The sequence below is a fragment of the Vidua chalybeata genome, chromosome 6, assembly GCF_026979565.1.
Source record: "Vidua chalybeata isolate OUT-0048 chromosome 6, bVidCha1 merged haplotype, whole genome shotgun sequence".
In the NCBI taxonomy this organism is placed as follows: Eukaryota; Metazoa; Chordata; class Aves; order Passeriformes; family Viduidae; genus Vidua; species Vidua chalybeata.
Window position 1 is genome coordinate 12,305,686 of NC_071535.1, and position 27,068 is coordinate 12,332,753.

At 42.9% G+C, this 27,068-nt stretch overlaps 1 protein-coding gene and 1 long non-coding RNA gene across 3 annotated transcripts in view; one reads left to right on the forward strand and one right to left on the reverse strand.

The window, feature by feature from the left end:
- LOC128789671 (uncharacterized) overlaps positions 1-7,776 on the forward strand; it is an 8,839-nt gene extending 1,063 nt beyond the window's left edge. Inside the window, exons 2-3 of one of the 2 annotated variants that reach the window (XR_008431496.1) lie at positions 2,801-3,034; positions 7,709-7,776. This is a non-coding gene — a long non-coding RNA (uncharacterized LOC128789671). Of the gene's footprint in view, positions 1-2,800; positions 3,048-7,708 lie in introns of both variants that reach the window. The other variant, XR_008431495.1, reaches the window with a different exon arrangement.
- Positions 6,458-27,068, reverse strand: HHIPL1 (HHIP like 1). Its single transcript, XM_053945838.1, has 9 exons — positions 26,802-27,068; positions 21,366-22,012; positions 18,932-19,075; positions 18,358-18,686; positions 16,436-16,562; positions 15,978-16,123; positions 13,078-13,159; positions 11,172-11,254; positions 6,458-8,450 (listed from the first exon to the last, which is right to left on the reverse strand). The coding sequence occupies exons 1-9, from the start codon at positions 27,066-27,068 to the stop codon at positions 7,870-7,872; spliced, it is 2,406 nt and encodes an 801-aa protein (XP_053801813.1). The 3' UTR covers positions 6,458-7,869.

A 27,068-nucleotide genomic window follows, 5' to 3' on the forward strand; every position in this document is an offset into this window, starting at 1 on the left:
GGTGGAACTAGAGGATTATGGTCCCTTCCAACCCAAACCATTCTATGATTCTGTGACAGATACATATATATATATATATATATATATATATGTGTGTGTGTGTGTGTGTGTGTGTACAGATATATGCTTACCTGGGTGGAGACAATGCTTTGCACAAGTGCATGAGGAGGTCAGGAAGGATGCTGCACCTTCCTATGTTTGTTTACAAAAATATTTTAAGTAAAGCTCATCTCTGAAGGGTCCTAGACAAATCAAGCATCCCAGAACACGGAAGGAAGAGGCTTTTTTGTTGACTTCTTACTGTTTAAATTAGAAGAGGCAACGGAAATGTACTGTTGATGCCTGTGGGAATCAGTAGGTGAAGGTTTTTAGAGCAGTCTGCTTTGGGCACCGTGTTATACAACATGCTCATTCCTCATCCAGACACAGGAGTGAGAGCTAGTACTGTTTTATTCAAAACAAGCAATCTAATACTCACACAAATTGCATAAGGATTGCAGGACACAAGAGAGTAAGCCATAAAATGGTGGAAATTAATTTTTGATGAATGAAAAGTAATGCATGGGGGAAGACAAAATATGTGTATAACTATCCATATACATGCAAGCCAGTTATATATATTTAGTGGTGGTACTTATTCAGGAATTTCACCTTAATGCTCAGCACAGATCAAAGAAGCAAGCAGAGCATTGATGGTGATTAGAAATGAGGGAGCAAGTAAAACAAAATGCCTGGATGTACTGGCAGATGGAGACCTGGATAAACGTGGGGCACACCCACCATGTGGGAATACCCCATGCTCTCTTCCTACCAGCTCAGCAGAGGTGCACAGACAGAACAGGTTAAGCTTCAAACTGGAAAAAGGATGAGTGAGGGAAGTTATGACAGGTGTCAGGAAAACCACCAGTGGTTTGGAGATAAATAGGGACAAATTGAGTCGTTATTTTGCATAATTCAAGAACAAGGAGGAAGGAGGTACCCACTGAAATGATCCAGCAGCAGGTGTAAAAGAGGAATACATTTTTCACAACAAATTGTTAAACAGGGGAATTCATGGCAACAAGCTGTTGTGAGAGCTAAGTAAGTTGGCTCACAAGGAACCAGGGAAAGTGATGGAGGATGGTACCAGGAACCATCACTGGCCTCAGCAGGACCTCTGCACTCTGGGGATTCCCAACAGGAACAGCAAGACCACAAATTGCTCAAGAAAACCAAGAATGTATACAAACCATCTACTGCATCCTCCTTTCTTCCCATCCTGCCCTTAGTCCAGCAGCCTTTCAATTACTGCAACAACCTCCATAGTCTCCTATAAACCCTCCCCTTCTTCCTTCCTTCTCAGATTCTTCCTACGTCACTTCACCAATGCTGCAGCAGGTTGTGCCCACTCCATCCCTTTGAAGGTTGCTTATCTTGCATACAAGGTGGTTGACACTCCTCTCCACCATTTCCACAGCTCTGAGTGCAGCAGGAGAAGCACAAGCAGAACCCTTGCAGTCCCACCATGCCCAAAAGAAAACAAGCACAGCACCTGGCAATCAGACTTTCACAGGACAGTCCCATTATACACTCCTTTCCCTGCACAAGCTTTGCTCAGCCATCTGGAGGTAGCATACCAAGCTAACTGGAATTTTATCATAAGTATTTTTCACATCTGGGTTTCTGCCCTGTTTGGCAGCACCACAGGAGACACTGCAGGAGTTTTCATCCCATTTCCAATGGGATGTATCTTCCCTGCACCCTCCCCTCAGCAGCTCCCATATGGTCATGCCTCTCTGCAGAAGGCGGCAGAAGATGTAACGCATGGCACTCCTTGGTTTTGTCCCTCCAATGCATCAATCATCTGCCAGGCACCTCCAAGAGTCAGCTCGCTTCTGTTTCCAAGTGGAAACTGACTGTGCTAGAAGGCAACAATCTGCAGGTTTTCCTTGGTTTTCTTATTTGGCTTTCTTTTACATTCAGTGTTAACACTGATTTTTCTTGAACTGGTAGCTCCCACTTTGACTCAAAATAATTGTCTTACAACCATTAATTATTTCCCCCTGTTTATTCTCAAAGATCATAATGATTATTGAACTATTGTTTTCATTTATCTTAATTGAAACTACTTTTTTTTTCCTGTTAAGGCTGTGGTTTTAAAACTGCCTGTTTTCAGAAAAAAAGCTACCATTCCTTCCCACAGGAAGGCAAGCAGTGCATATGATAACATAGTATGAGTATCCATCATTAGGACAGATATAGCTGATAGCAAGAATAGCATCACCCAGAGAAAGTTTAAAAACTAAAGCTAGCTGATGTTTAAAAACTAAAGCTAGCTGATGAAACCATGTTTTTAAAGACAGTGAACTTCCTGATGAAACATTGATTTTCTGAGTTTCATCAATGTTTTTTCAGCATACTTCAAGAATAGATCGTAACTATCTGTAAGTTGCCCTTTCATTCAGAATCAGTCTCAAAATAATTCCTGTTAAAAATTTCTGTTTGTACCTTGTTTGTGAGCAGCTAACTGGGAGGTGATACAAAAAAGTTTGTATTTTATACATTTTTACAGGAAAGAGGGGCTATGTGATACATCTCTAATCCCTGAGTAAATCAAGTACGCTCTCACAATTAGGCTTTTCAGGAAAATATAATTATCCTGATAACTCCCCTAAGTAATCAGCCTGGATATGCTGCAGAAATTATCTTATTTTTCATGCTTTAAAGATGAACTTCAATAAAAGCTTTTGTTTGTGTTCCAAGAAACTTTAATACAACCCTTTGTTTGTTTTCTAACGTGTTTCTATACCCTCGAGTGAAGGACACGATCCCAAGACACTCGTGTGTTTATGATCTGCCCGGGAGCCACACGCTGCGCTGGGAGGAAGGAGCAAGGCTGGGCTGGGCTGAGCTTCCCCGCGTGTCCCCTTGCTGCTGGGGACTGAACTGCCACCGCGTGGACATTCTGCCAACCTGCACATTCCCGAGAAAAAGCCAGGAGCAAGAGAGATCTGGGAGCCGACCAGAAGAGCAGAGAACTGGGAACTGTTAACAGGTGAAGTTCCAAGGTGAATTTGAAAAGCTGGTGAGACATAGGGTTGGTCCGAAGTCCTGCTTTCTTTTGCTTGGCTTTGCATGATTATCCAGGTTTGAAAACATTCTGTTCTCTCTCTGAAGGTGCAGCATTGTTTAAGTTGTGAGAACAGCAAGGAGAAGGCAGAGCATAGGCAACTCTTGTGCTGGGAAATGCCTTCAGCAGCACACAGATTGCCAGAGGGCCGGGCACCCTGGTCACTCAGAATTTACCATGGCAGATGTGGACAGGAAAACTCTAATAACAAGTTAATAATGATAAATTAGCTGATCTAAAACCAGACCTCTATCCACAGATTACACTGTATATAGGAGTCAAAACAAAATCTGCAGTGGGTTAGGTGTTACTTACCCAGCATTGCCAATTACAGACCTTTGCAGTGATTTTCACCCTGAGTCAGTTGTCCTCCAGCCCTTATATACTGAGGTCCTGATCATTCTGAGTCAATAAAATTTTCCAGCATGGAGTGGACAAGTGAATGGCAAGATGTTAGTAATAACAGAAACAGACCAAGGGTTTAGTGATTGCCAACAGCTAATGCCCTTGAGGAACAAACTACTTGACGTGATACCTGTACAACTGACTGAACACTACAGCCTTTTTTTTTTTTTTTTTTGTTAAAAATAGCATAGCTGCTTTTCTGACAATGTTGAAACATTGCTCGAGGCAGCTCTATATCTGCACCTGTGCCCCAGACATGAGAGCCTTGGGAAAGTCATGTACAAGGCAGCAAGGTATGAACACACTTCAGATGGGTTCCATGTTTTCTTGGTTTACAGAGGAAAAAACCTGTTTTCTTAAAGCTTAAATTTGGAATACAGTTAATAGTTATCAAAAGATGCTTGCATCTCTTTTCATATAGAAAAATGTGTGTTTATGTCTGAAAGTATCTAAGGAGGCCAATGCATCTCATATGACAAACTGACCTTTAGAGAGGACTACTGGCATGTTTCCAATATGAAATCAGACTTGGATATTGATACTTCTGACTGTTTTTCTCCTCTATGCTTCTGAATTTTTATGTTGACCACACCCAAACAGTGACAGGCTAAGCTCTCCTCCAGAGGGATGGATTTGTGCTGGGGACTGTCTCCCCCACAGCTGTATCAATGCTAACTCCTGAAAGAAGAGGCAGGCTGAGCTGGGCACAGCACTGGGAGTGGTTTGCTGGCTTTGGGCCATGGAGCAGGGCAGGTGTTCGAGAGCTGCTCTTCTCCCTAGGCCATCATAAAGCCCAACACAAAGGTCTAACTGATGAGAGGCTGATAGGGGAGATAAAGGCAAGATGAACACAATGGCAGCACATGAAACTGGCGCCCCAGGCTCACCTTTGCACCTTGTGCTACTGTCACCCACAGTGCTACCACTGAGCTTTCTGAACTTGTCATGTCTTCAGTAGAAATTGATTACAGACCTCTGCACTTATTAATGTGATACATGGGCTTCATGCTGTTCATACCCTGCAGCCTGATGTGCGCAGAGCCAAAATTCCCCTGATATGGAGGATATCCTCATGGCATGCTCCAGCCAGGGCTCAGCTCCAGGAGGGTTTTGCTAGCATTTGGGTAAGAACCCCTGATACATCACCCTACCTATTTCACTATCCCTCCACTGCTTGGGCAGCAAGCTCTAAAGAGAGATTATTCCTATTTATTATTACTAAAGAAATTATTCCTAGATATGTTGGGAATATTTATCTATTGTATTTCTTGGAAAGAGCATGTTAAGTTCAAATTAAGATAATGTCTATACTGCAGACTGCAACACAGTGTGGCAGTGCTCAGGCTGGATGCTGGCCACCACAAGGACGTAAGTGAAAAATCCTGAGCTCTGGGCACAGCTACTCTGCTTTGGAGGTAGAGAAAAAGACATGGAAAGGCTGGGTTTACACTGTTCCCTTAGAGATATGCTGGGTCCTCTATGTGATGCAGCTGTGCTAACTTAAGGAAAGATATGTAAGGGAAAATGCAGGTGCTCCAGTATCAGTCACAGAGCTGAATAAGGAGACAAGGCAATAAACCATATTGCTACTAGACAAAAGTTTGGGACTGCCACAGGAGGAAGTACATGAGGAATTCTGGTTGCACTGTGGGCTAGTTTAAGATTTATCCTGAATTAGCATCCAGGAACTATACTGTCATGTTCAAGTGTAGCAGCAGGGCTTATTAGTTTACCTAATGTTTAATTAGGTAAAATAATTGTTTAACTGGTGTGACATCCTACTATATAAAAATGATATCACTAAGAATCCTATTAAACAACAGATGAGATAGCAGGTATTTAAATGCATGTGTCCTTGTGTGCTTTAAATAGTACAGGCTCATAATTTAAATACCAGTGATCTAGATTGACAGATACCAGGAGTTAGAACAGATATATTTTAATCTTGGAAGGGACCACAATGGTCAGAAATACCCTCCCAGCATCACAGCAGTGCACTGAGCTGGCAGGCACGGACATGCACACATAGCCACGTGTGCTGAGCTGGCTCAATCCTATTTGAAGACCTTCCCTACTCAGTGTAGGCTGGAAGAAGGGATAAGAGGAAAAAAAAACCCTGTACTTAACAAGTCTTTTCTCTTTTTCTGCTAATAAATATTTCCCTGTGGAGCTGTCAGCACCCACGTAGCAGCATCAGCAAACACCTCAGCAGCAAACACGGGTGTAGGGCTCTGTGCCAGCACAGCCAGACGCAGCTCGCTCTCACCCACAGCTGCTCCCTGGGGCTGGCTCCCTGTGCCTCTGGCTGCCACCAGAGCCTGTGTGTCACCCTGCCTGCCAGCCAGGGGTGGTGGAAATCCCCACCAGCTATATCCAAGATGTACGTGGCCTCTGCTTGCTCTCAGGATGTTCAATTGGACTAAAGCAGGTGCAGGGTAACTAACAGTTAAATTAGAAAAAGAATACTTAATAGTTAGAAAATGATGGTGAAATTCCTGCCTAATTCGTCTGTGGCAGACATCCTGGAATCACCTCAATTCCTTTAGGGTAATTTAATTGTGCAGGTGTTTTTTTCCACCCAGAAGTTTTGAAGTATAACTATGATCAAGGTTCTCCTTAAAATCTCCCAGACAGAGGGAGCTGAAATTTGGCCAAGGAGCCAAAAGAAGTGGAAGAGGAATTTGGAAAAATAAATATTGTATCTCCACCTTCAATTTTCTTCCAGCCTTCTAGTCCCACCAGCTCAATAAGTTCCAACTCTTTTAACAGAAAAATTTACAAAGGACTCTCCTGTTCCCTGAATGTTTTGTTGGGCCTGAAGTGAATTTCTGCACTTGAAACAAAAAATTTGCAACTTCACTGCAAAGGGAAAGGCCTGATAACAGTCTGCTGTGTGACGGCATTTGTAGGTTTTCAAACAAAATGAGAGTAGTACTCCTCAAAAGGCACTTTATACACCTCTTCCTCCTTTATACTTCATAGGAAGGAGGGGGAAACGCTTTTTTTTTGATCATCTGATTTTGTGTATTGAGGGTGTTCTTTAATACCAAAAACAATTTAACGAGAATTTACCAGAAAGTTCAGGAAATATATTTAAAACAGATTAATTTACCCTATACATGTTTTAGGCTTAAGAAGATAGTGTCAACTTGAAATTGGGTTAAAATAAATATCCACAGTAAGATCTTTAGATACAAGATTTTGCTTGTGAATGTTTCTAGACATACTGGTCATTTTATATTTGAGGATTTTTGGGGTTTTCTTAGGGGTTTTTTTGGGTTTTTTTGTCTTATGTTCTTGTGAGAGCAGCAAGACAAAACCTACCCTGATTACACCAGGGAAAACAAACAACCAGGCCAAAATCTTTCATAAGACAACATGTGTGTCCCATCACCACTCAGGTGAAAAACACATTTCAGACAAACTAGGGTTGCTTTTGTTTGCTTTTTTTTTTTTAATATCCTCTAAAAAGGGGTAAATATTACTGGATTATTGCCCCAGAGCATTACCTTTTGTCTAACCATCACACCTGAATGGAAAAACATGTGCTTTCATAAAGTTTGGGAAAGTGGAGAAACATGTACAAAGTATCTCCAGAGCTAAACTGGATAATGATCCTGTGCATCTAAAAAGGGGCAGGTTTTCAATCCTGTTCATGTAAAAGGGGTTAGATTTTCTTTTCACTTAGGCTAATATAAACTGCAGAAATATTTTCCATTCAGTACACTATGGTTTCTTCTAAATCACCTGATTTTGCTTATCCTTGATGACCAGTATGTTTATACCAATAAAACACATTACAGAAAATATTTTGCTTTAAACTAGTGAGTGGAAGGTTAAAAAATTATATATACTTTTGTAATTTGCAAAGAAAGGCTCAGATTTAGAAAGGCACATCCTTAGAAACCTCAGCTTAGAGCTGCAGGTGGCAAAGCAAGGCAAACAATGCAAATGCTTCCATAAGAGTGAAACACAGTCATTTGGGAATTTACTTTTTGGCAAAACATTGTGATGCACAGCTGAAGAATGCTGTATTTTGAAATGGGAAAGGGCAACAGGATGCATCTCTTTTCTGGTCTATAAAGGCTGATGCTTGGGGGTTTCTTCCTACAAAAAACACCACAGAAATGCAGCACCTGCCCACAACATACTCAATTCAGTGCTTCATTTTACCTTTTTTTTTCTCCCTCTGAGGCAAATGCATGGGGACGGACATGAAGAAAACATAAGATTACTTTGAACAGATGCAGCATCCTCAAGGCAGGGCACACCCTCCTCAATACTGCAGCTGGTTTAGAGGGTCGGGCAAGAGGTGGATGTGCTCCAAGCCCCTCAGCTGCCTTCCCCGGCTCTTGTCACCGGTCTGTCACCTCCTCCCGGCTGCACACCACACCAGCATCCTCCTCGTGCGAGCAGTTGTGCGCGCCCACAGCGGCGTGGGAGCACTCCAGCAGCGTCCTCTCCTGCCCGGAGCACTGCACATCATCCAGAAGAATGCGGAGGGAGGTCCCTTCCCCGAACTCTGCCTTCTTGGTGGCCCGCACCGCGTAGGGGAAGCCGAGCTGGCGGCACACCACGGCAGCGGCAGGCAAGCTCCAGCCATCGTCGCACACCGTGCCCCACTCGCCGTCGATGAAAACCTCCACCCTGCCCCGGCCGCGGCCCCGCCGGCCCTGCCGCATCAGCCGCACGGCGCCATTGCCGGGGGGCTTCTTCTTCCTGCGCTGCCCCCTGTCCTCCTTCCCCGGCCCGGGGGCTCTGCCGCCGGGCGCTGCTGTGCTGGCCGGCCTGATTCGGGTCCCTGGCCGCGCTGGGGCTCGGCCCGCCCCGTCCACGGCCGGCGTGCGCGGGGTTCGGGGCTCTGGGACGCCTCCCCACGGGGCCTCGGTCGTGGTCTTCAGCCGGGGATGTGGTGTTGGTGTTTTCATAATAAACTCTGTTGGGGGAAAAGGCAGAAAACCGTGAGTCTGTCACTCTCTAGGCAATGCTTGAAGACAACTATATGAAACCAGTGCTGATTTTTGACTTACATAACTAGTTTCTTGGAATTTGCCTACTTGGTCCTGTTGGGAAGCAACAACACTCTTAGCGACCCGCTATTTCCTCAGTGAAAAATGTGGGCTGCTGTTAGCTAGCAGAGAGGACTGCAGGGCTGAATGCCAACACTGAGCCTCTCCCAAAAAGGAAGCTCCAAGAGGTTTCTTGGCAAAAGTCAGCCTGGCCCTTAAAGGGTAGGTGCTAGAGCTTCACAGTCAGGAGAGGAGCTCTTCAGCATATCCTGGTGAAGAGCTGCCGAAAGCATTTCTTGGACAGGCACTATTTCTGCTCTTCTCTTCATTACTAAGGATTGGATCATTACCAGAGGAGAGCGTGGCCTCCCCACTGGGCCAGATGCTTTATTCAGAGGAGCTGAAATCTGGAACATTCAAAATCAATTCTCTCTGGCAACTGGAATGTGCAAGAGGAACAGAGTTGCCAGGACAACACATAAAACAGGATTTGGGGTTGGGTTTGTTCTTCATTATGAAAAAAAGAAAAAAAAATAAAAGAGCCTTGAATTCTGAAGAGATGAAAATTCTTTGCTGTCACGGTTTCCAGGTGTTACTGGACTTGCTTATTCATATATGCTTTATTTTTAGCTTAAAAATAAGTTTTAGTTTGCCAGAAGGAAGCAATTCAGAATTTCACGGAGTAACATTCAACAGAGCTGGGACAGTGTCACAGACATTTGCAAAGACATCATGACTTTGAATTGTATCCCAGATTTATGCAACCTCATTCATCATTTGGTTTGTAGTACAGAGAGGAGGAAAAATATCACTGTCTTATTTGTGCTTAGTATCTATTGTCCCCAAAAGACAAACCCTCGCAGTGGTCCATGTTTTTCCAAATAATGGTCTTTGAAAAGGAATTGTGTTCATGACATGAAAATATTCCCTTCCTTTGAAAGCTGTGGTTCTCAAGGCAAGAAATAGATCTGAAGGCCTTACCTGAGCACAGCTCGTTTGCTGGAGCCTGGTCTGGCAAAGCACTTGAAAACCCTGGGACTGAATACTGTATAGGACTGTATGAAAGCTAATGGTCACCTGGGAGTGCTTTTCACCTCACTGGATCAAATTGTCGTTTGATAGTCTAATAAACTATTTATTAAATACACTTCCAAAAAATGCACTCATAGCTAATACAAGTCACATGCCCTGGAGATTCTGTTACTTTCAGACTAAATAGTAACCAAAGCAATAAATATTTACAGCTAAACATCCTTGTTTGCATGCTTCTGAATCAAAATGGCCATGCTTATTTTTCACCAAAAAGAGAGCATAGCTCTTGATACACTAGGTAGAATCTCTCCCACCATTTCTAAGTTTTAACTTTTGACAAAAACTACCTTGTAAACAAGCCCAAAAGATTTAGTTATATGTATAGTTTAAAAATCTGAACTTTGGACTTGCGTACAGAATAATGCATAAGCAGAAAAGGACAAAAATGGTTGAACATGAACCAAGTTGCTAATATTTGGAAGCTGCCTGCACAGCTAGAAAAAGAGAACATCTCTGAAGATACTGAGTGCTTAGGCATGTCAGCAGTCAATAATTAGCCTTAGAGTTTGTTCCACCTTAAAGACTCAGTGTTGCAAGGTGCTGAGTGTCCTCAATATTCCCTGAAGCCAAAGCTGTAGGAACTGTTAGTGACTCAAATGCAATGTAACGTGATTAATATAATTAAAAATTAAATAAAAGTATCCTGACTTTCCTGCAGTACCATTAGCTTTGTTCATGGACTATGAAAGTTCATGGACTATGCTGAGTTGGAAGGGAATTTGTTGGGGTGATGCCAAGGTACCTACATATTAAATTAAATACACAGGGGAAAAGAACAGTGATACTGCCTAGTCTACTTCTGAGATCCTAATATTGTGTTCAGGTTTTTGTACCTCACGTAAGATCCCAATATTGTGTTTATGTGTTTAAAAGTACCTCACATAAGATCCTAATATTGTGTTCAGGTTTTTGTACCTCACATAAATAGTCCTTGGCTTGCTGCAGATTCAGCTCCACCACAGACTACTCTAGCTTTAGCAGTACAATACTTCATGCAGCATGAAGTAATCAAAAGGCCCTGGAGGGTTTGGGTAAGCCAAAAGTTCACCCCAGTGCGTGATCACTGATTATTTTGGGAGCATTTTCTCATCCCATCTTTTCTCACTTTCAACTAACAATGACTCAGCTCTCATCTTGCTCAATGAGCTACTTCCCAACCCTTTACCCATCATATCCTCTCCACTACCTGAAGCTACTGCAAAAAATCACTTGTCACTGAAAAGCGCCATTGAGCACACGGTCTCTGGACAGGAACAGTTACAGGGAAACCAAGCTGGTGGTAATGAAATGTACAATGTAGCATGAAAAAGGGAAAATGAACAGGGCCAGAAACTACAAAGGAAATTTCACATGGCCAGGAAAGGGGAAATAGTGTATGACTTATTTGAACCAACTCTTCAGATCCAAAACATCTGGAAAGATTTAATTTTGAGGATACCCTGAAGAGTGAAGTTCTGGGTAGTCTCCACACATGTGGGGAGATAGTACTAAGTCTGGAGTTTGTATCTACTGCCAGATAATATGAATCAGTAATAAACAGCAAGAGTTACACTCACTCTCCTTTGGCACAAACGGGATGCGCTTGCTTTTGACTTTCACTGGCGATGGCTCAACTTGGCATTTTCCTGGTGGTGCTGTCCTTGAAAGAAAGGGACACGTACACTGCACAATTAATTCCTTTCCTCTTGCATTGCAACACTTTGCTTCCCATTGTTTTTCTAAGAACATAATTCTTATTGGGAAAAAAAAAAGGTCTGTTTAAATGATGCAACTAATCTCTTAAACATAACTAAAGAATCACAGATCACCATTGATGAAAGTCCAAATATTCACAAGGCACTGAAGTCCTCTGTCTGTGTTTTCAGTTGCCACTATTGAAGCCATTAAGGAAATAAAACATTGGCAGGTTCAAGCACTACAGAAAGAGATTAATCAAAATGAAAATAAAAATTACAAAACTAGACAGTATATGTTGAACATCTGACACAAAGATCATGTGTACACAAGAGTTCAGACTGTTTTCACGGAAGCAAAATAACACACTATTATTCATACAGAAAGCCCAAACAAATGTCATGCCAAAAATGCATTAGTTTCAGAAAAGAACTCTAAGTGTCTCCTCGGAGGCTTTGTCTTAGTATGGTGCTTTATTTTGACACAATTTGTTTGCCATAGAGATGTATCCCACTTCTGGGAAGTAACATCCAGTTCATCACCACTTTTTCCTATGACAGCCGTCTTGATAATCCTCAGACTTCTTCAGAGGTTTTTAAATTGGTTCAAAAATGAATGATGTTTGCATTTGGAGGGTATAACTCCTGGGCAATTAGCATTGTTTGCATTTCCATTTCTGTGGAAGGCACAGAGCTTCTCTCTCAACTGTCTATACAAGGATGTTCCCTACTTTTATGAACTTTCCAATGACTTTTTTTGGTACTCTGAACATGAACAAATCTTCTATTTAAACTTAAACTTACGGCTGGTGTTTGACTTCTGCTTTCTCTATTTTTGCACAGGTTGTGTAATACCAGCTTCTTAATACATAGTTTACAGGAACTCTTCTGTTGCATTAGATAATGGAAAATGCTCCTGACAGAGGAGAGTTGGAGGAAACACATTATAGATCTGGGGGCTTTTTAATTTTGGGGACTGGTTTCAACATAAAACTAGACAAGTGGTTTGGTTCAAAATCCTCAGATAGCTAAAGCTGTAAATAAATAAATAAAAAAAAAAAAAAAAAATCTCACTCTCCGTTTCTGGCTGAAAGTAGCTTGGTGTTTAGCCAATAATAGTAACACTTTAAAAACAGGAAGATGGAAAAAGCAGCTGCAAGTCTTCCCATAAAACACAGCTATTCCCTGCCTTGCCCAGTCTCAGATACAGGCACATGGAATCCAGGAGGTGTAATGATGGTCCTTATTTCTTATTCAATCCATATTGCTCTTTGAAACACTAAGAAGAATGTACTTTTTTGATAATCATGTCTGGTTTGCCCAAGAAAGCACTGCAGGTCACGCTGGTCCAGCTTTGGCTGCAGTGGTCTGGGGGCACAGGGATCTTGTGGGAGATGACAAAAGGGATGGAGAGGAACTCAGAAAAAAACACCTTGAGAAAAAGTGCCTCCTGTTGGGCAAGAATCTAGAGAAACTTTGCCCAAGAAAGACAAGCCACCCTTTAGCATTCAGGAAATCTCCAAACCCACATAACACCAACAGGACCCATAAAAGTTTGGCACCAGGCATGTAGAGCCCCACGACAACAGGAGCAAAGCAGACCCACAATGGGTTGCTCCAGATGTTCCTTGATTGAATTCCCCAGAAGGGCCCAGCATGGAAGAAGAGTTAATTACTCAACCAACATGACTCATCACATCCACACCATCACACATCCTACCCACACCATCACATCCACAGCAGGACTCACTGCACCAGCACCAGGCCTTGCAACAAGAACATCTCATACCTGGAGGTGTCCACCACTTTGTACACCACTCCATTGGGAGCTGTGGCACTTGGTACACCAGTGGATAGGAAGTACAATTCCCCTGGTAAAAAAAACCAGACACACACATGAAAACTCTCCATGGAGTTTCTGTCCTTTACAGCCTAAAGGCATTAACTCTGCCTCATGGGTCTGAGAGCTCATCTGCAGTCCGTTGGCATAAAATACTCTTAGTGAGTGGCAGCTTTTACAAAATTGTCATGAATTACTATTTGGACAAATTTCTACTGCAGGTTCACCTGCCCAGACCTTAGTTGTCATCTCATTATGATCTGTGTTCTTTGACTTTTCTAATGTAAAACAGTCAAACCCTGAATTACTTTTGTTGAAATGAAAGGAAATTAAGAAAGTTCACTGTCTTCTGCTCATTTCGATGAAGCACTCCTTTGGGGTGAATTACAGGAGAAGAAGATTTTGTTTTTGCTTTCTCTAGCACACTCACAGAGTGAGACATATCTCAGACAAAAGGCATTTGATTCATCACAGCTCTGTCAGGTCACATTTGCAGGGCTCAACCTTCAACCCAACAATGTCCATCACCATTTATTTGACTTATTTGTTCTTAACTGCATTTCTATCCTTCTTCTCCTGTTGTGCAGGGGAGACTGGGATAAACAGTCCTTCTGGCACTCTTTTGAGAGCTCAAGTGCTTGAGCAGTGCAACAAAAAGGATCAGAGAGAAAAAATATATTTGCAATATTATAAAAAAAAATAGAGAAAATAGAAAAAGAGGCAAGAGACTTGCTTAGTGAATAAGGCAGATTTTTTTGGGTGTTCTATGCGTAGTCCAGGGGGAAGAGGGGAAGGAACAGAGAGGTCAGTGTGAGCAAGGGAATGTCTAGGCAGTTGGTGGCAGCTGAGGCTGAGTCTCTGTCCTCCTACCTGCTCTCCTGTGCTGCCCTGGGCCGAGTTTGTCCAGATAATCCCAAGGCAGAAACCTCTGGCTACCCCTGGCTGGCATCTTCATTTTTCTGGTCAGCTTCATTAATGACAGGCCAGAGGCAGTCCAAACGGGGATGGGAAACACCTGGCACTGAGTTTGTGGTGATGTGTGTTTTACATCCTGCCCCTCTTTCCTGGAACTTATCAGGCAGGAGTTTGGATGCTCAGGCCATGAAGCACACAGGCTACACACATGTGACCCACAGACACAGTGCCTGGGGTGTCTCTGACATGTTCTGCTGGCCAGGGATGGGGCTGATGGATTTATAATTGCTGTGCAATGAGCCAAACCCAGAAATCTCCCCATGGCATATACACACCCACTGCACCAAGTAGATTAACATCCATCAGAGCAACAACCCCAAAACTTAAATGCTTCTGTGAAGAAAACCCTATTAAAATAAACTGTGTGGCAAACTTGTAAAAAATGAGATTCCTAGTACACAAAAAAGGTGCAAGAGAAGACTGCTCACAGTAGATTTCTTTCTATTACTATAAAGCAAACACAAGGCAATTAACTACCTCTGAAAAAAGACTCCAGCCCAAATCTCCACTCAGCTCTATTGTTCTTATGCAAAGCACAAGTAGGGCAAAAGGGTGGCAGCATTTCATCCCTGTTTGGTCCATACTCTGTTGACAAGCACAGGATGAGGGAGATCATCCTCATGTGCATGAGCAAGGGCTGCAATCAACGGCTTGATATTGCACTTGGCACAAAGCTGATTTGAACTAGATTATTTGATTTTAGGTTAAGATATACTTCTCACTACAGCACTGTGAAATAGCTCTAAATTCCATGAATATTAACCATTAAAGAAAATTGAATTTAACTCTAAAATAAAGTCAAACTTTCAAGCTAATACTTAACTTGGAGGATTTGCATTCACAAGATAAAATTTGCATTTATATGATTTGAGCAACATCCAAACTTGACATAATCTGCAGGAAAAAACAGATGTTTAAAAGCTGGGGCATTCTGGAAGCAGGTGCTTGTGATCACGAGCCAAGACCTCCCAGGAGCAGGGCAGAGCACAACTCCTACATTGCTGGGTCACACATGAAGCACACATTGTGGGGCTCATCCTCTGTCTGCTCCCAGCCAGGGGCTGCATGGGCTGCACATTCTGCAACACCCCTGTACAAACAGCAGGAGACACCACCAGCTTGCACCCCAGGACTCTTTATTTCCTCCTCTTCAAATCACAGCAGCAGCAACCTTCTAGAAAGCAAAATGTCTGCAGTCATGAAAACACAGCAAACCTCTACTGAGACTGCATCCTTCAGTCCTATGCCAGGCAAAATTCCAGCTGGCACTAATAAAATATGGACTTAAAGAATCTTTTGCTGATGCCTCGCACAAGACATAACATAGGCTTTTGTTCTGCTTCATCTTGAGAGGTACAAATACCCCAGCCCAGGGTGAGCAGATATATAATTGCTGTTCTTGACATCTGCTTCTCTCTATCCATTAATAATGCCTGCAGCCTTCTTGACTAGACAAGAGGATAGACTTGCTATTCACTTGGGCATCATCTTCTCAGGCTCCCAGGGCCTGCATTCCCCTTGGCATGGCACTGTGAAGAATGAGGTTTCCTTTCTAAGTTTGTTTTATTTTACTTGCCCCTCTCTGCTCCCTATTCTCCAGAGGGAAGGGCAGCAGCACGTCCAGCACACCAGGCTCAGTCCCAAGGCAACTGACTCTCCATCTCCCACTGCAGGCACTGCATGGCACTCACACCTCAAAATTAGCATTGTAACTTTGGTTTGGTATTTGGGAAGTGCTGGAAATCTGGCATTTTGAAGACTCGTGCTGTGCCTCTCCAACAACCTGCTGCCCTCTCTGATCCCTTTTCTGGTGTTTCATTCTGAAGAGAAACCTGAAACATGCCATTCAGTGTGACATAAAGTTAAAAGATTACCTGCTTCATCTTCAGCGAAGGAGATGATGTATTGATAATAGTTATTGATAAGCCCAGGGAACATGCAGGTTTGTCCTGTCCCCATGCAGATTTCATTGTACTGCCACTCTCCAGTAGCACGATTCTCCTTCAAAGACATCAGGCGTCTGCAAGGCAAAAAAACACTTCTACAACCTGACCCAGATGTGATTTATGAATACGATTTATGAATGTTAGTATGGACACCTGAAAGGATATTTAATGCTTCCTACCCACACTAGCTGCAATAGGAACTGCAGCTTCTTTGAGTGAAAGATTGTTCATATTAACCCAAATGTATGATACACCCTGCAACCCCTTGTCTTCAAGGGCAACACAAGCCCATGAAAAAACAAGAGGGGAGGGTTGAAGGGCTATCAGGCTGTTTTGCGGGGGATTTTGGCTGGGGGTACAACTTTGTGAGTGCCCTGTTTACTTACCCACTCATAAAATCACCAAATATGTACAGGCCATTCAGGTTTGGAGACTCACAACCTCGATAGACGTAGCCTCCTGTAACGGATTTCCCCATTTTGTGTGGATATGCATAAATTGGAAGCACATCATCTGTAGGGCAGAAAAGATCTGTTTTGCATATGCTGAAGAATAGCTCTTTATCTAGATTGTTCTGAGATTGGCAGAGTACAATCAGGTTTCCTGATGCATCTTCTATTTAAATGAATTGCCAATGGAGCTGTGTTTAGTTTGATTTTCACCTTTTCAGAATCACATTTGATTGCTCTGCCCCTCACCAAGACACCTCAGCACTCTCCTGAGCCCTTCTCCTCCCACTACAATCCATCTCTGTTAGTGCAACTTCTGCCACATTTCTAGAGAGCTTGTCTGGTTTAGCTACAAATCACAGGTTACTCCTAGAGCCACTGTACCCATGCAGGAAGTGTTTGCCCAATGCAGCTGTTTTTAGGTGGTAAAAGGAAAAAAAGAGATGGGTGATTCCAGACTGCAGGCACTGATGAAAAGATATGTCAGATGTCAGCACAAATAGCTCCTGTTCCTCTGAGATGGAGAAGCAACTTGAAAGGGCCATCAAATATTTATGGGATGGCACAGGCATGAATGATGTTGTACTGGAATATTCATTGTGAAATATAAGTTAAAACATAAGACAAATGTAAAATGGAGAGAGATATCCTGATTTTGAGGGTCTCCATTAGATGCTTCCTCCCCTTTCTTTTGAAACTCCTGGCTCACAGGTACCTCATGGTACCCTTTCCTCCTCATCCTCACAGCCTTTCTCCCTGCCCATGCAGCAGATGCTGCAAGTAGCAAGCCCAGCAGCTCTGCCAGCAAGGAATTTGCACCAGGGGAATTTCCTCTAAAGCAGGTGTTTTCTACACTTCAGCTGTACTTATCATTCTAAAGGGGCTGTGACATTTCACTGTTCTAACAAAGGGTCTCTAAAGTCATCAAAAATTGCTCTGAATACCTGGAGACCTCAGTAAAGTGTCTGCCATGAATGTTCATGTGGGTACTGTCACACAGGAGAGCAATAAATGAGCTCTCTGACAACTGCTTCAGCAAAGGGAGTGCAAAAAATCTGCTCCCTGCTCTTGATATTTTTATTAAAAAATACTTAATCACGCTCATACTTATAGCGAAGCTACTAAAAGGAAGGAATTTAAACTGAGTTAATATTAGGAAGAAAATTAAACAACACATAGCACATGGAAGAGAAAAGAATCAGAATCTCAGCTAATGCAAATCAGTGCCAGCCCACTCCACTGCCCCCCTATCTCTGAGAAGAGGTTCCAGCACAAGACATGATCCACATCAGCCTTTGCAATTCAATATGTTCTGACTTCACACACTCACTGGAATTCAGCCAGCCAGGAAACACCCTCAATCCAGTTTCAAACAGTTTAAAGAAATAAGAAATGAAAATAAAATGATGTTTTCCTTTGTGGCATAGCTAAAAAAAAATGAAAATACACTGTACATTCAGTTACCTGTAAAGCAAGCAGTGTGCATAAGGGTTGATCAGTCAATTTTTTCTCTCTTTTCTTAAAATAAGGGTGAGTTATGGAGAAAAATACAATTCCTCCAAATTTTTCTTGCTCCTGCACAAAAGCTTATTTTATGCGGAAAAGATGAAATTGTCCCTCTAAACTACAGAATCACTAAGTAATTTCACTAACAACACCAATCACCTAGAAAAACAACAGTGAGCATGTTTCACTTTCCTCCTAACTCAGAACCGGTAACATTTGTATTTTCAGTATTTATGCCCTAGCCAGTTCCCTTCTAGAGGGACAGTAGAGGTTTACATCTCAAAGAGGTGTGTGTACCACCAAGCAGCCAGGCTTTGAAGGCAGGAATTAGAAACGAGAGCACATCTATTTACCCAAGGAAGAATTGGCGCAAAGTTTTTTGTCGTAGCAGCTGAACCCTTCCCTTGCCCTCCAGCCGTAATTTTTCCCCTTCTCGACGATGTCGACTTCTTCGTATTTATTCTGCCCCACATCTCCACAGAAGAGCCGCCCCTTCCCTTCCTTGGTGTGAGGGTCCCCCCTGTCGAAGGAGCAGCGCCACATGTTCCTCACTCCGTAGGCGTAGACCTCGGGGCGAGCCGTGGGGTCGCTGACGAAGGGGTTGTCACGGGGGATTCGGTACAGGGGCCCACGGTCGTTGTTGTTCACATCGATCCGCAGCACTTTGCCCAGCAGGGCTGATCTGTATTGGGAGAAGAAATGAAAAAGATAAAGGAATAAGACTAGACCTTGGCAAAAAAATCAGAGGTGGGGTGGGGTTGGAAAGTCTAGGGTTTCATTCTTTCTGCTTTAGAAAAGACAAGTCTTTGAATATCTCTGAAAAAAGAACCATTTCAAGAGAATTGCATCTGCCCCCAAACAGCCTTCAGGTGGCTGGCATTGATATCCCACACCCTGGAGCTGCCATAGGGATACATCCACTCTTACTTGTTCTGGGCATTTCCAAAGGTGCCAAAAGGATCCCCAGCCATGCCTCCATCTCCAGTGAAGATATAGAGATACTCATCATCTCCAAAGAGCAGCTCTCCTCCATTATGGTTGGAAGCAGGTTCTTCTATTTCAAGGATTATCCTAAGTGAAAATAGAGAGAAACTAATTACCTACTGCACAAACACTATGCAAAGGGCAGAGCAATGTCATGACAGATGGAAGCAGCTACAGATTGGTTTTGATAGAAATTCCTCCTTATCCATGTTACTGAATTTTTCTTGGGCATAGCTGATTTTCTAACCTTAAATAGTTTCAACATATTTTCCAGATTACAGAAACACCAAGTTGTGTAATATGGAAAGTCTGGGAAATCATATGACAAAATATACTTTTAATTGCTTAAACTTTTCCTCTGATTCTTTCTTCCTCCTTTTTAATCTTCTTTTTTATTTTTCTTTATAATTCATTAAAGAAAAGGCATCTGAGCTTATAACCAATTGGAAATTGTAAGAGAAAGGACTCCAGTCCATCTGTGCATCTGTACAGCTTTTGGCACAATCCTGCCAAGCACTTTCACGGCTAACATAAAACTTCTCAAACATTAAGGAATAGTTAAATTCTTAAAGAGACAAGAATCCTTAAATGACAATTACACTCAGGACCTTATGAGTTTAAAGAGCAGTTAAAAGCAGCCCCATCAACAAACTGAATTTACCAAAGGTTATTCAAAAAAGTATCAACAAAATTTACCTTAATTTTAAGCCCAAACTCTCTATTTTATTTGTTTATTTTATGCTCCTGGAATGCCTTCCATAGAATGAAAGGGGAAAATACAGAAATTATAATTTTATAGCATAGTAAAGCCACAAATACATGCATTGGAGGTTCCCAGGTGCAACAACTGAAGTTTATTATTTCCAGCTTCTAAAAAAGTCCAGATTTCATGCTGGCAGTGCATCTTAATAGCTACGAAAGCAAATTATAATATTTACTTATACCACTTCATTTTTAAACAGATTTTTTTTTTCCATTCTGAAATGTTGATAGTTATTGTGAATTGTGAGAAGAAACCCAGCTATGGAGTTACTGTCACCTCCTGTTAAATGTCAGCACCTCTGTGATAAGGTAACTGTGCAAGAGGCACAGGTTTCAGCTGACAGGAGTGAGGGAGGATCCTGTATTGACACAAAGGTGAATCCTCCTCAGCCTCCCAAAGAAGATGGAAAAAACCAAAATTCATCTGAGAAACATCTGAGGATAAACAGACACATGCATTTGAGCCAAGGCAGTGCACACCACATGTCAGCCTGAGCTCCCTCTTGGGCAGCAGCTCAGGATGAAGTCAGTGGGACCTGAGCCTACACAAGCACAATAGGACCACAGTTTTGTTTTCTTAAGCTTTTGCCGTACTTACCATAAGCTAAGTAAGCACAGAAATTGTTACAAACATAGAGCCTGAGGATTCTTAAACAAGACAGCTCATGGCCTGTTGATATCTGCAGGTTTCTGATTTGCTTTCCTGAGTGCCACGTTGTAATTCCCCTTACCTGTCATCTACAGTGCCGCTTACACTGGATTGCTGAAATTGCTTTATAAACCAGTATCCCCTCTCTACCATTAGGCTATGTGCATTTTTGAGCTAGAATTATCCACAGCTGGGTGTTTGGAAAGCACCCTAATAAAATCCAAATAATGAAGAAAAAATCTTAGATTTAGTAATATTCAAGGGTCTCTTAAAACAGTGGTTCTATAACATAGTTCTGCAACAGGTTATAAATCTATGAGCCTGATTCCACAAACAAGTCTCTCATCATCTGTGCATATTAGTGTGGAACAACTGCAAGACCAGACTCAAACAAATGACATTTCCAATTAAAATGCACTCCGTAATAATATAGTGACTTGTGTTTTATTTAATTTACTATTAAATTTGTAATATCAAAGGGTTGAGTTATTGTTCAGATAAAGAAATATGGGACCAAATCCATCTCTGGTCTGGTATCATTTAGTTTGTTTATACTAATTTTGGAAACCTTTGGCTTTGGAATGAATTTCACGCATGCTTTGCAGAAGTCTATTTTAAAGGGTAATCACAAAAGTACAAAACAAACAAATAAACTTCCAAGCCCCACCCAACAATAACCCCAAAACACGAACTATAAATAATGTTTAATCCATGTTTACTTAAATCCTCTGACATGCCAGAACTGAGAGCTCTGTCTGTTTTATCCCTGAACACTTGCAGTTCATCCATGGAGGACACACACTTTCTGCACCTCAGTACACTAGACATGGACGGGGACTAACATGCTAGCACTCTGGAATGCAAAAGCATTAAGCTAAGTAAGTCTCATTCATTAATGCTTTAAAAATGCACAAGTTGCCCTCATAGATCTTAAATTTATTTGCCAGAGAAACGTGTGTACAATACCTTTCAGAACCATGGTCCAAGGCATTCATGTCAGAAGGAGAAATTCTGAACTCACTAATTCGGATTCTCTCTTCAAAGCGAACTTCAACTGAATAGTAGACATACACTTTACCATTAAATTTGAATTTAGGATGGAAGACAATACACAGAAACCCTCTCTCATCTCCTTCCCAAGGTGAGGTAAGCACAGCTTCGCTGATGTTCAGAAATGGCTTTTCAAGCCTGGATCCGTCGGGGAGGTAGGTCCACACCAGGCCGACCTGCTCTGCAATGAAGAACCTGTGGGTGCCGTCGTTGGCGTGAACCATCGCAACGGGATTGCGCAGCCCGTTGGCCACCTCCACGAGGCAGAGCTGGAGACAGCCCTCTGCGTCAGCAGTGACCAGCCCCAGGTTCTGGTTAAGGTTCTGGTTGGCCAGCAGGTGTGGGAAGCAGTAGTCGGTGTCCTCCAGAGACAGGTAGCGGCAGAACTTTGCCATGTTGTTTTCCAGTGCAATTAACTCTGGGTCTGCAGAGAGAGCGCGAAAAATGGAGCGGCAGTTTTGCCACACTTGCGTGCAGTAGTCTTGGCATAGTCCTGGTATCGTCCGCACGGGGGTGGAGGGATCTTCAGCGTCATACAAGTGAGCTGCATATGGAGAGCATTCCTAGAGGGAGGGAGAAAAGGATTCAAGTCATTTATTGGACCAGATTTGAAACAGCTGAGCAGTGATACTAATTGGAGATATTTCCTCTTAATTACAAGATATGTTGTGGTTTATTCTGAAGATACGTTAACAGAGGGAAAGATCTTAGAAAGGGGGTTTGTCTCAGCACTCATGGAAATTATCTTCAATATTCCTGGTGAAAGCTGACTTCCTCAAGCTGTTACTCATTTATTCTAACTACAGAAATTAAAAAAAAAAAACAAAAAAAAACTGCAATGACGCCTATGTTGCTACATCACCCTAGCAGACTGCACTGGGGAAAAAGAGACTTTTCTTCCTTGGATGCTCTGACTTTATCTATGCAATAATAAAATCCATCACAAAACAGAAGTGAAACTGAAGAATTAGCTGAGAAGATTTAGGCCCTGCATCTCCACACTGATGACAGAAAGGGAAAGGTCATCAGGGCCAAAGCCTGGGACATTCATACCTCATCATCTGATAATCCAGGCATAGGCCTCAAACATGGATGTGATTTACAGCTTGGAAGGAGTAGGATGTGAAAGTGGAGGAGGAAGAGAGGACACCGTCCTTGCTTGGGTCCAGCTGCCTTTGCTGGTAAACCTTTGCCTACAGATAGTTTGTATCTCCAGCCAGGAGTGGTGAAAGGCATTTTATGATCATGACATGGGTCACTGAGTTCTGTGAGGGATGCCGAGGTCACAGGATTTCAGACAGTGAGCACAAAATGGCCATAACCCAGGCAAGGTCCTGGCAGCAGCTGCAGCTCAACCCTTGTTTATGGAAGGTGCAGCCTTGGAAATCTGCTTAAGGACTGGATCAAGTTCACACAGCTCATTGTAATCTCCATGATGAGAACTCCTACAGACACATTTTCCTTATGAAAAAGCTGCAATTCAATAAAACCGTCTGTAAGTTACAAATGACCAAAGTGATTCGGTTCTGTTTTGCAAGGGTTTTTGCTTATAATAAACACAATATTTTCCATTTATAATGCATCTTCCCAACGAGCACCTCAAAAGCGCTCTTCAAATAATGCAACATGATTCTGTGGAAGCTCAATTATTTTCAAAGTTATATTTCAATAAATCTGAGGCAACAAAGGTCAGAGAAGAAACTACTACTTAAATAAATTCTGTATTTTTTAAATTCCTATCTGGCATTGCTTCTTCTTTTACTAAGCAAAACCAGCTTAATTAAAAAAATGATAGGGAGCTGTTTCTTGATCTATAGGGGGATATTTCTTAATGCTGATTACAATGCTATTCAATAGCTGAAAAGATATAACATCTGAGATTCCAAACTGTTTAAATTAGCTGATAAGCATACACAATATTTAATTTTTATTTTATTTTCCCTTACATACCATAATAAACTGAGAGGCCATATAACAGATCATTAGTGCACAATAAGCTTTCCTCCTGGAATGTCAAGCCATTCATTGCAAAATGAAGGTTATTATGCTTTCAAATGAGCAGCAATTAATGTGGTAAAAAGAAGATTGCTTGTAACACAAAACACTGAAATTACACAGGCAGATTGGGTAACACACTTGGCTTGGTTACACGAGGTGTGCCAAGGACAGAAGGAGACAGAACATTTGTCAATTGTAATGACTGAAAAATTTGCCTTAGAAAATGAATTGAAATGAGATAGAAAGGAAATTTGATGGGAGAGCTGGGTGGGAGCTCAATCTGTTGTTGCCTATGGAGGTTTCCCATTCAGAGAGAGGAGGCCCCTCACTTGAGTACTCAGGTGTACCTCATTCTGTGGAAGCCTCTTTCAAAGCAAGCAGTGATCTCATGCATTACAAAGCAATGCCCTGGCTTCAGCATCAGAATTAAAAATTGCCCAGAGATATGGATTCCCTGTCTTTGCCATTGCAGGCTGTTCACCACAGCCTCATGTGTGTCTGAACAGAAGCTGTGGGCAACTTCTTCTCTCCTTACAACATTCCTGGTGACATACAGCTAATTACAGCAGCATTACACTGGCAGTGATATTCAGAGATCTATCACTAGCCTGAAAGTACCTAAGCATGTCCTAGGGTATTTTCAAGACATGTGAAATATTTTCCAAATTTTATTCTGGAAGAGATGTAGCCTCATGCCTTATGCTGAATTTCTCTACTTCAGAAGCAAATGTTGTGGTCCTTTAGCCTTCACATCATCCTGTCATGTTCACATAACTCAAAACACCAAGAAGCTCTACCCATAGTCAGAGCCCAGAATCAATATTAGATCTGAATTGTCATTTCCAAATGATGCTGTCTGTTCATTAATTTTAAAATATGATGTGGTCCAAAGACTGAGGAAACTACTGGGCAGATGATCAGTTACTTCAGTAGGGCTGGAACAAGTTTGTACTATGAAAATAACTCATCAGAAAACAAAACAAGTCACATTAAGACAGGCTAACCAAATGCATCCTGTGTGTTCCAGGAATTTAGTGTCAGCTCCTTATCTGGGGAATTCCAACAGTCTGAATGTGATGGAACACCCACATCAGACAATGTCTTATTTACTGTTGCTATCAGCCAGGAGGAAGCAACAGCACTCCTCAGAAAAGCGTTTAACTTCCACATTATCCCTGACATTCCTTGACCACCTCCATCTGGAAACTCAAGCCTTTAAGCAAGCTGTTCCCTGAGAAGCAGAGTGAGGCATCTGCTCTTGCAGTTTGGCAGAGAAGAGAAGGCTCCAAGGTAACCTTATGGCATCCTCCACAGGAGAACAGGAGAGGGATGTTTTACAAAGCAGTGTAGTGATAGGACAAGAGGCAATGGCTTTAAACTGAAGGAGGGTCAACATAGACCAGATTTAAGAAAGAAGTTGTTTATAATGAGGGTGGAAATACTATAACAGGTTGCCAAGAGAGGTGATAGAAGCCCCATCCCTGGAAACATTCAAGGACAGGTTAAGCAACCTGATCTAGTTGAAGCTGTCCCGACTCATTGCGGGGGAGGTTGGACTAGGTCCTTTCCAAATCAAGCCGTTCTGTTATTCTATGGATTCAAGAAAAGGCAGGAATCCACAAGTACAAACTGAGACACTTGTCAAAATAATTTGATCACATTTGAGAGAAATCATGAATTGTCAGGAGAAGGAGACAGAAGTGTGCTGCCTAAGCCACAGAAACATACTTAGTAATTCAGGTCTAGGATATAAATAGTATATACAATGAATAGAAGCAGAATGAATGATATAAATAGGATATAAATAGTATATACATGAATGATATAAATAGGATATAAATAGTATATACAATGAATAGAAGCAGAATGTTCTAGAGTGTTCGCAATGACTGAACATCCATGACATGCTTGTGCAGCCAGAGGCAGTGATTTGTAGCCACATCTGGGCTGGTGATGCACTGAGCTCATCAGAACTTTTCAGTGAATCATTGCTCCCACATTGAAATATTTCTCTGCTTCTGAAGACATTTTCAATGGTTGGCTTTTTGACAAACACAGGAGACTTAGTTATCACTTCCAGAAGCAGGAGTGCTTAGCACACATGGCTAACTGCGTCCTATCTGCAAATGGACTCTTAGACTCTGCTTGTTTCAGAAATATATTCAAATGTTTTTTGCTTCCAGTACAATGTGAGATGAAATAGAAGTCAGTTCTCTAGATCCTGGTGTGGAAAAGTGTTGTCTTTCTCTTCATGCTTTAAGGAACCCAAGAGGTACCAGCAAAATGCTAAGAGCAGGAATTCTGAAAAAGCATTTTGATTCCATCTGAGCACAGCAGACAAGACTCCACTGTCTGAATTAATTTAAGGTTTACACTTGCACAGTGCTGAGCTGCCACTGCTCTGTCTCAGGGGCATTTTCATACATGCGAGGCCTCCACTGATGATAGGGTGAGACACTTTGCTCTGGGCAGACTGTAACCATCCCATTATCGCATCTGGCCCCAGAACATCAGGTCTGAGTGGAAATTCCCCCTGTGCAGGACAGCCACCACAGAGGCTCCTGAGCCACATCTGCAGGCATTACTCTGCACCCATCACCAGGGCTATTAGCACCTGGCACATGCTAAAAGTGCTGTAACCCAGTACACAAAAAAGCACCTGACCCCATCAGCTGGTCATAACAAGGAGCAAGATTTGCACAGGCAGGTGCCCTGTGGGTTTTTTCACCAAATCAGGTATCCTAACCCTGGATAGGGTGAGGAGAATCTGCAAACTGTAACTGCCCACTTAACTTTCTCAGAGACTGCTGCTCCTAACTAAAGAAGAACAACATCCCTGTTCCTCTTTTACATAACAGCCAAAGAACAAAAAGCCCACAGGGATACTTGATGATGGACAGACACTTCTTTGGGTGCCTGGGAACACATGCCTAGGCTGCTGTGCTGTCCCTGATGCACTGATGTGTGGGCTGGTGTACCCATGCCTGTGCCCAGGCGCTAATGCCATGGCTCATACACCTGTGGATGGGTACTCCAGTGTGGGCTTGGGAATTAAAGTCATGGCTCACACTCCCCTGGACTGTCCAAAGTTCCTGTGCCTGGACCAGTGCATCGGATCAATGCACCCATGGGATCAATGCACCCCTGTCTGGGCCAAAGCGTCCATACATCCATACTCATGCAGGCTGCATGAGCAGATGCACACACACCTGGGCCAAAGCACTGCGATGGGGCAGAAGCACCTATGACTACACCAGAGCTCCGTGCAGGGGCTGAACGCCCCTGTGTGGCTGAGCCCTGCGCGGCGGGATCCCCCCAGCGCAGCAGGAGCTCCGGGAGTCCCGGAGGTCTCACCTGGCAGAGCAGCTCCTGCAGGTGCCCGGCGCAGGCGGCGTAGGTGGGCTCGTCGAGGCGGGCGCTGAGGCGGTAGAAGCGCTGGAGCAGGGCGCGGTCGCGGCGCGGGTCGCAGCAGCCGAACTCGGCGTAGCGGCGGCAGAAGGCGAGGCCCCGCGGCGGCCGGAACGGCGGCTTGAAGTCCAGGCACTGCGGGTGCGGCCGCGCCGGCCGCGGGGCGAACGCCGCCGCCAGCAGCAGCGCCAGGGCCGCCCGCGGGCCCCGCAT

Excerpts from the sequence above, each read along its gene's own strand:
- HHIPL1 (XM_053945838.1), bottom strand. The coding sequence starts at position 27,068 with ATGCGGGGCCCGCGGGCGGCCCTGGCGCTGCTGCTGGCGGCGGCGTTC. Across the intron at positions 13,160-15,977 it reads CTTCGCTGAAGATGAAGCAG|GGGAATTGTACTTCCTATCC; the intron begins GTAATCTTTTAA and ends TTTTTTTACCAG. Across the intron at positions 8,451-11,171 it reads CCCGTTTGTGCCAAAGGAGA|AGTTTATTATGAAAACACCA; the intron begins GTGAGTGTAACT and ends TTCCCCCAACAG.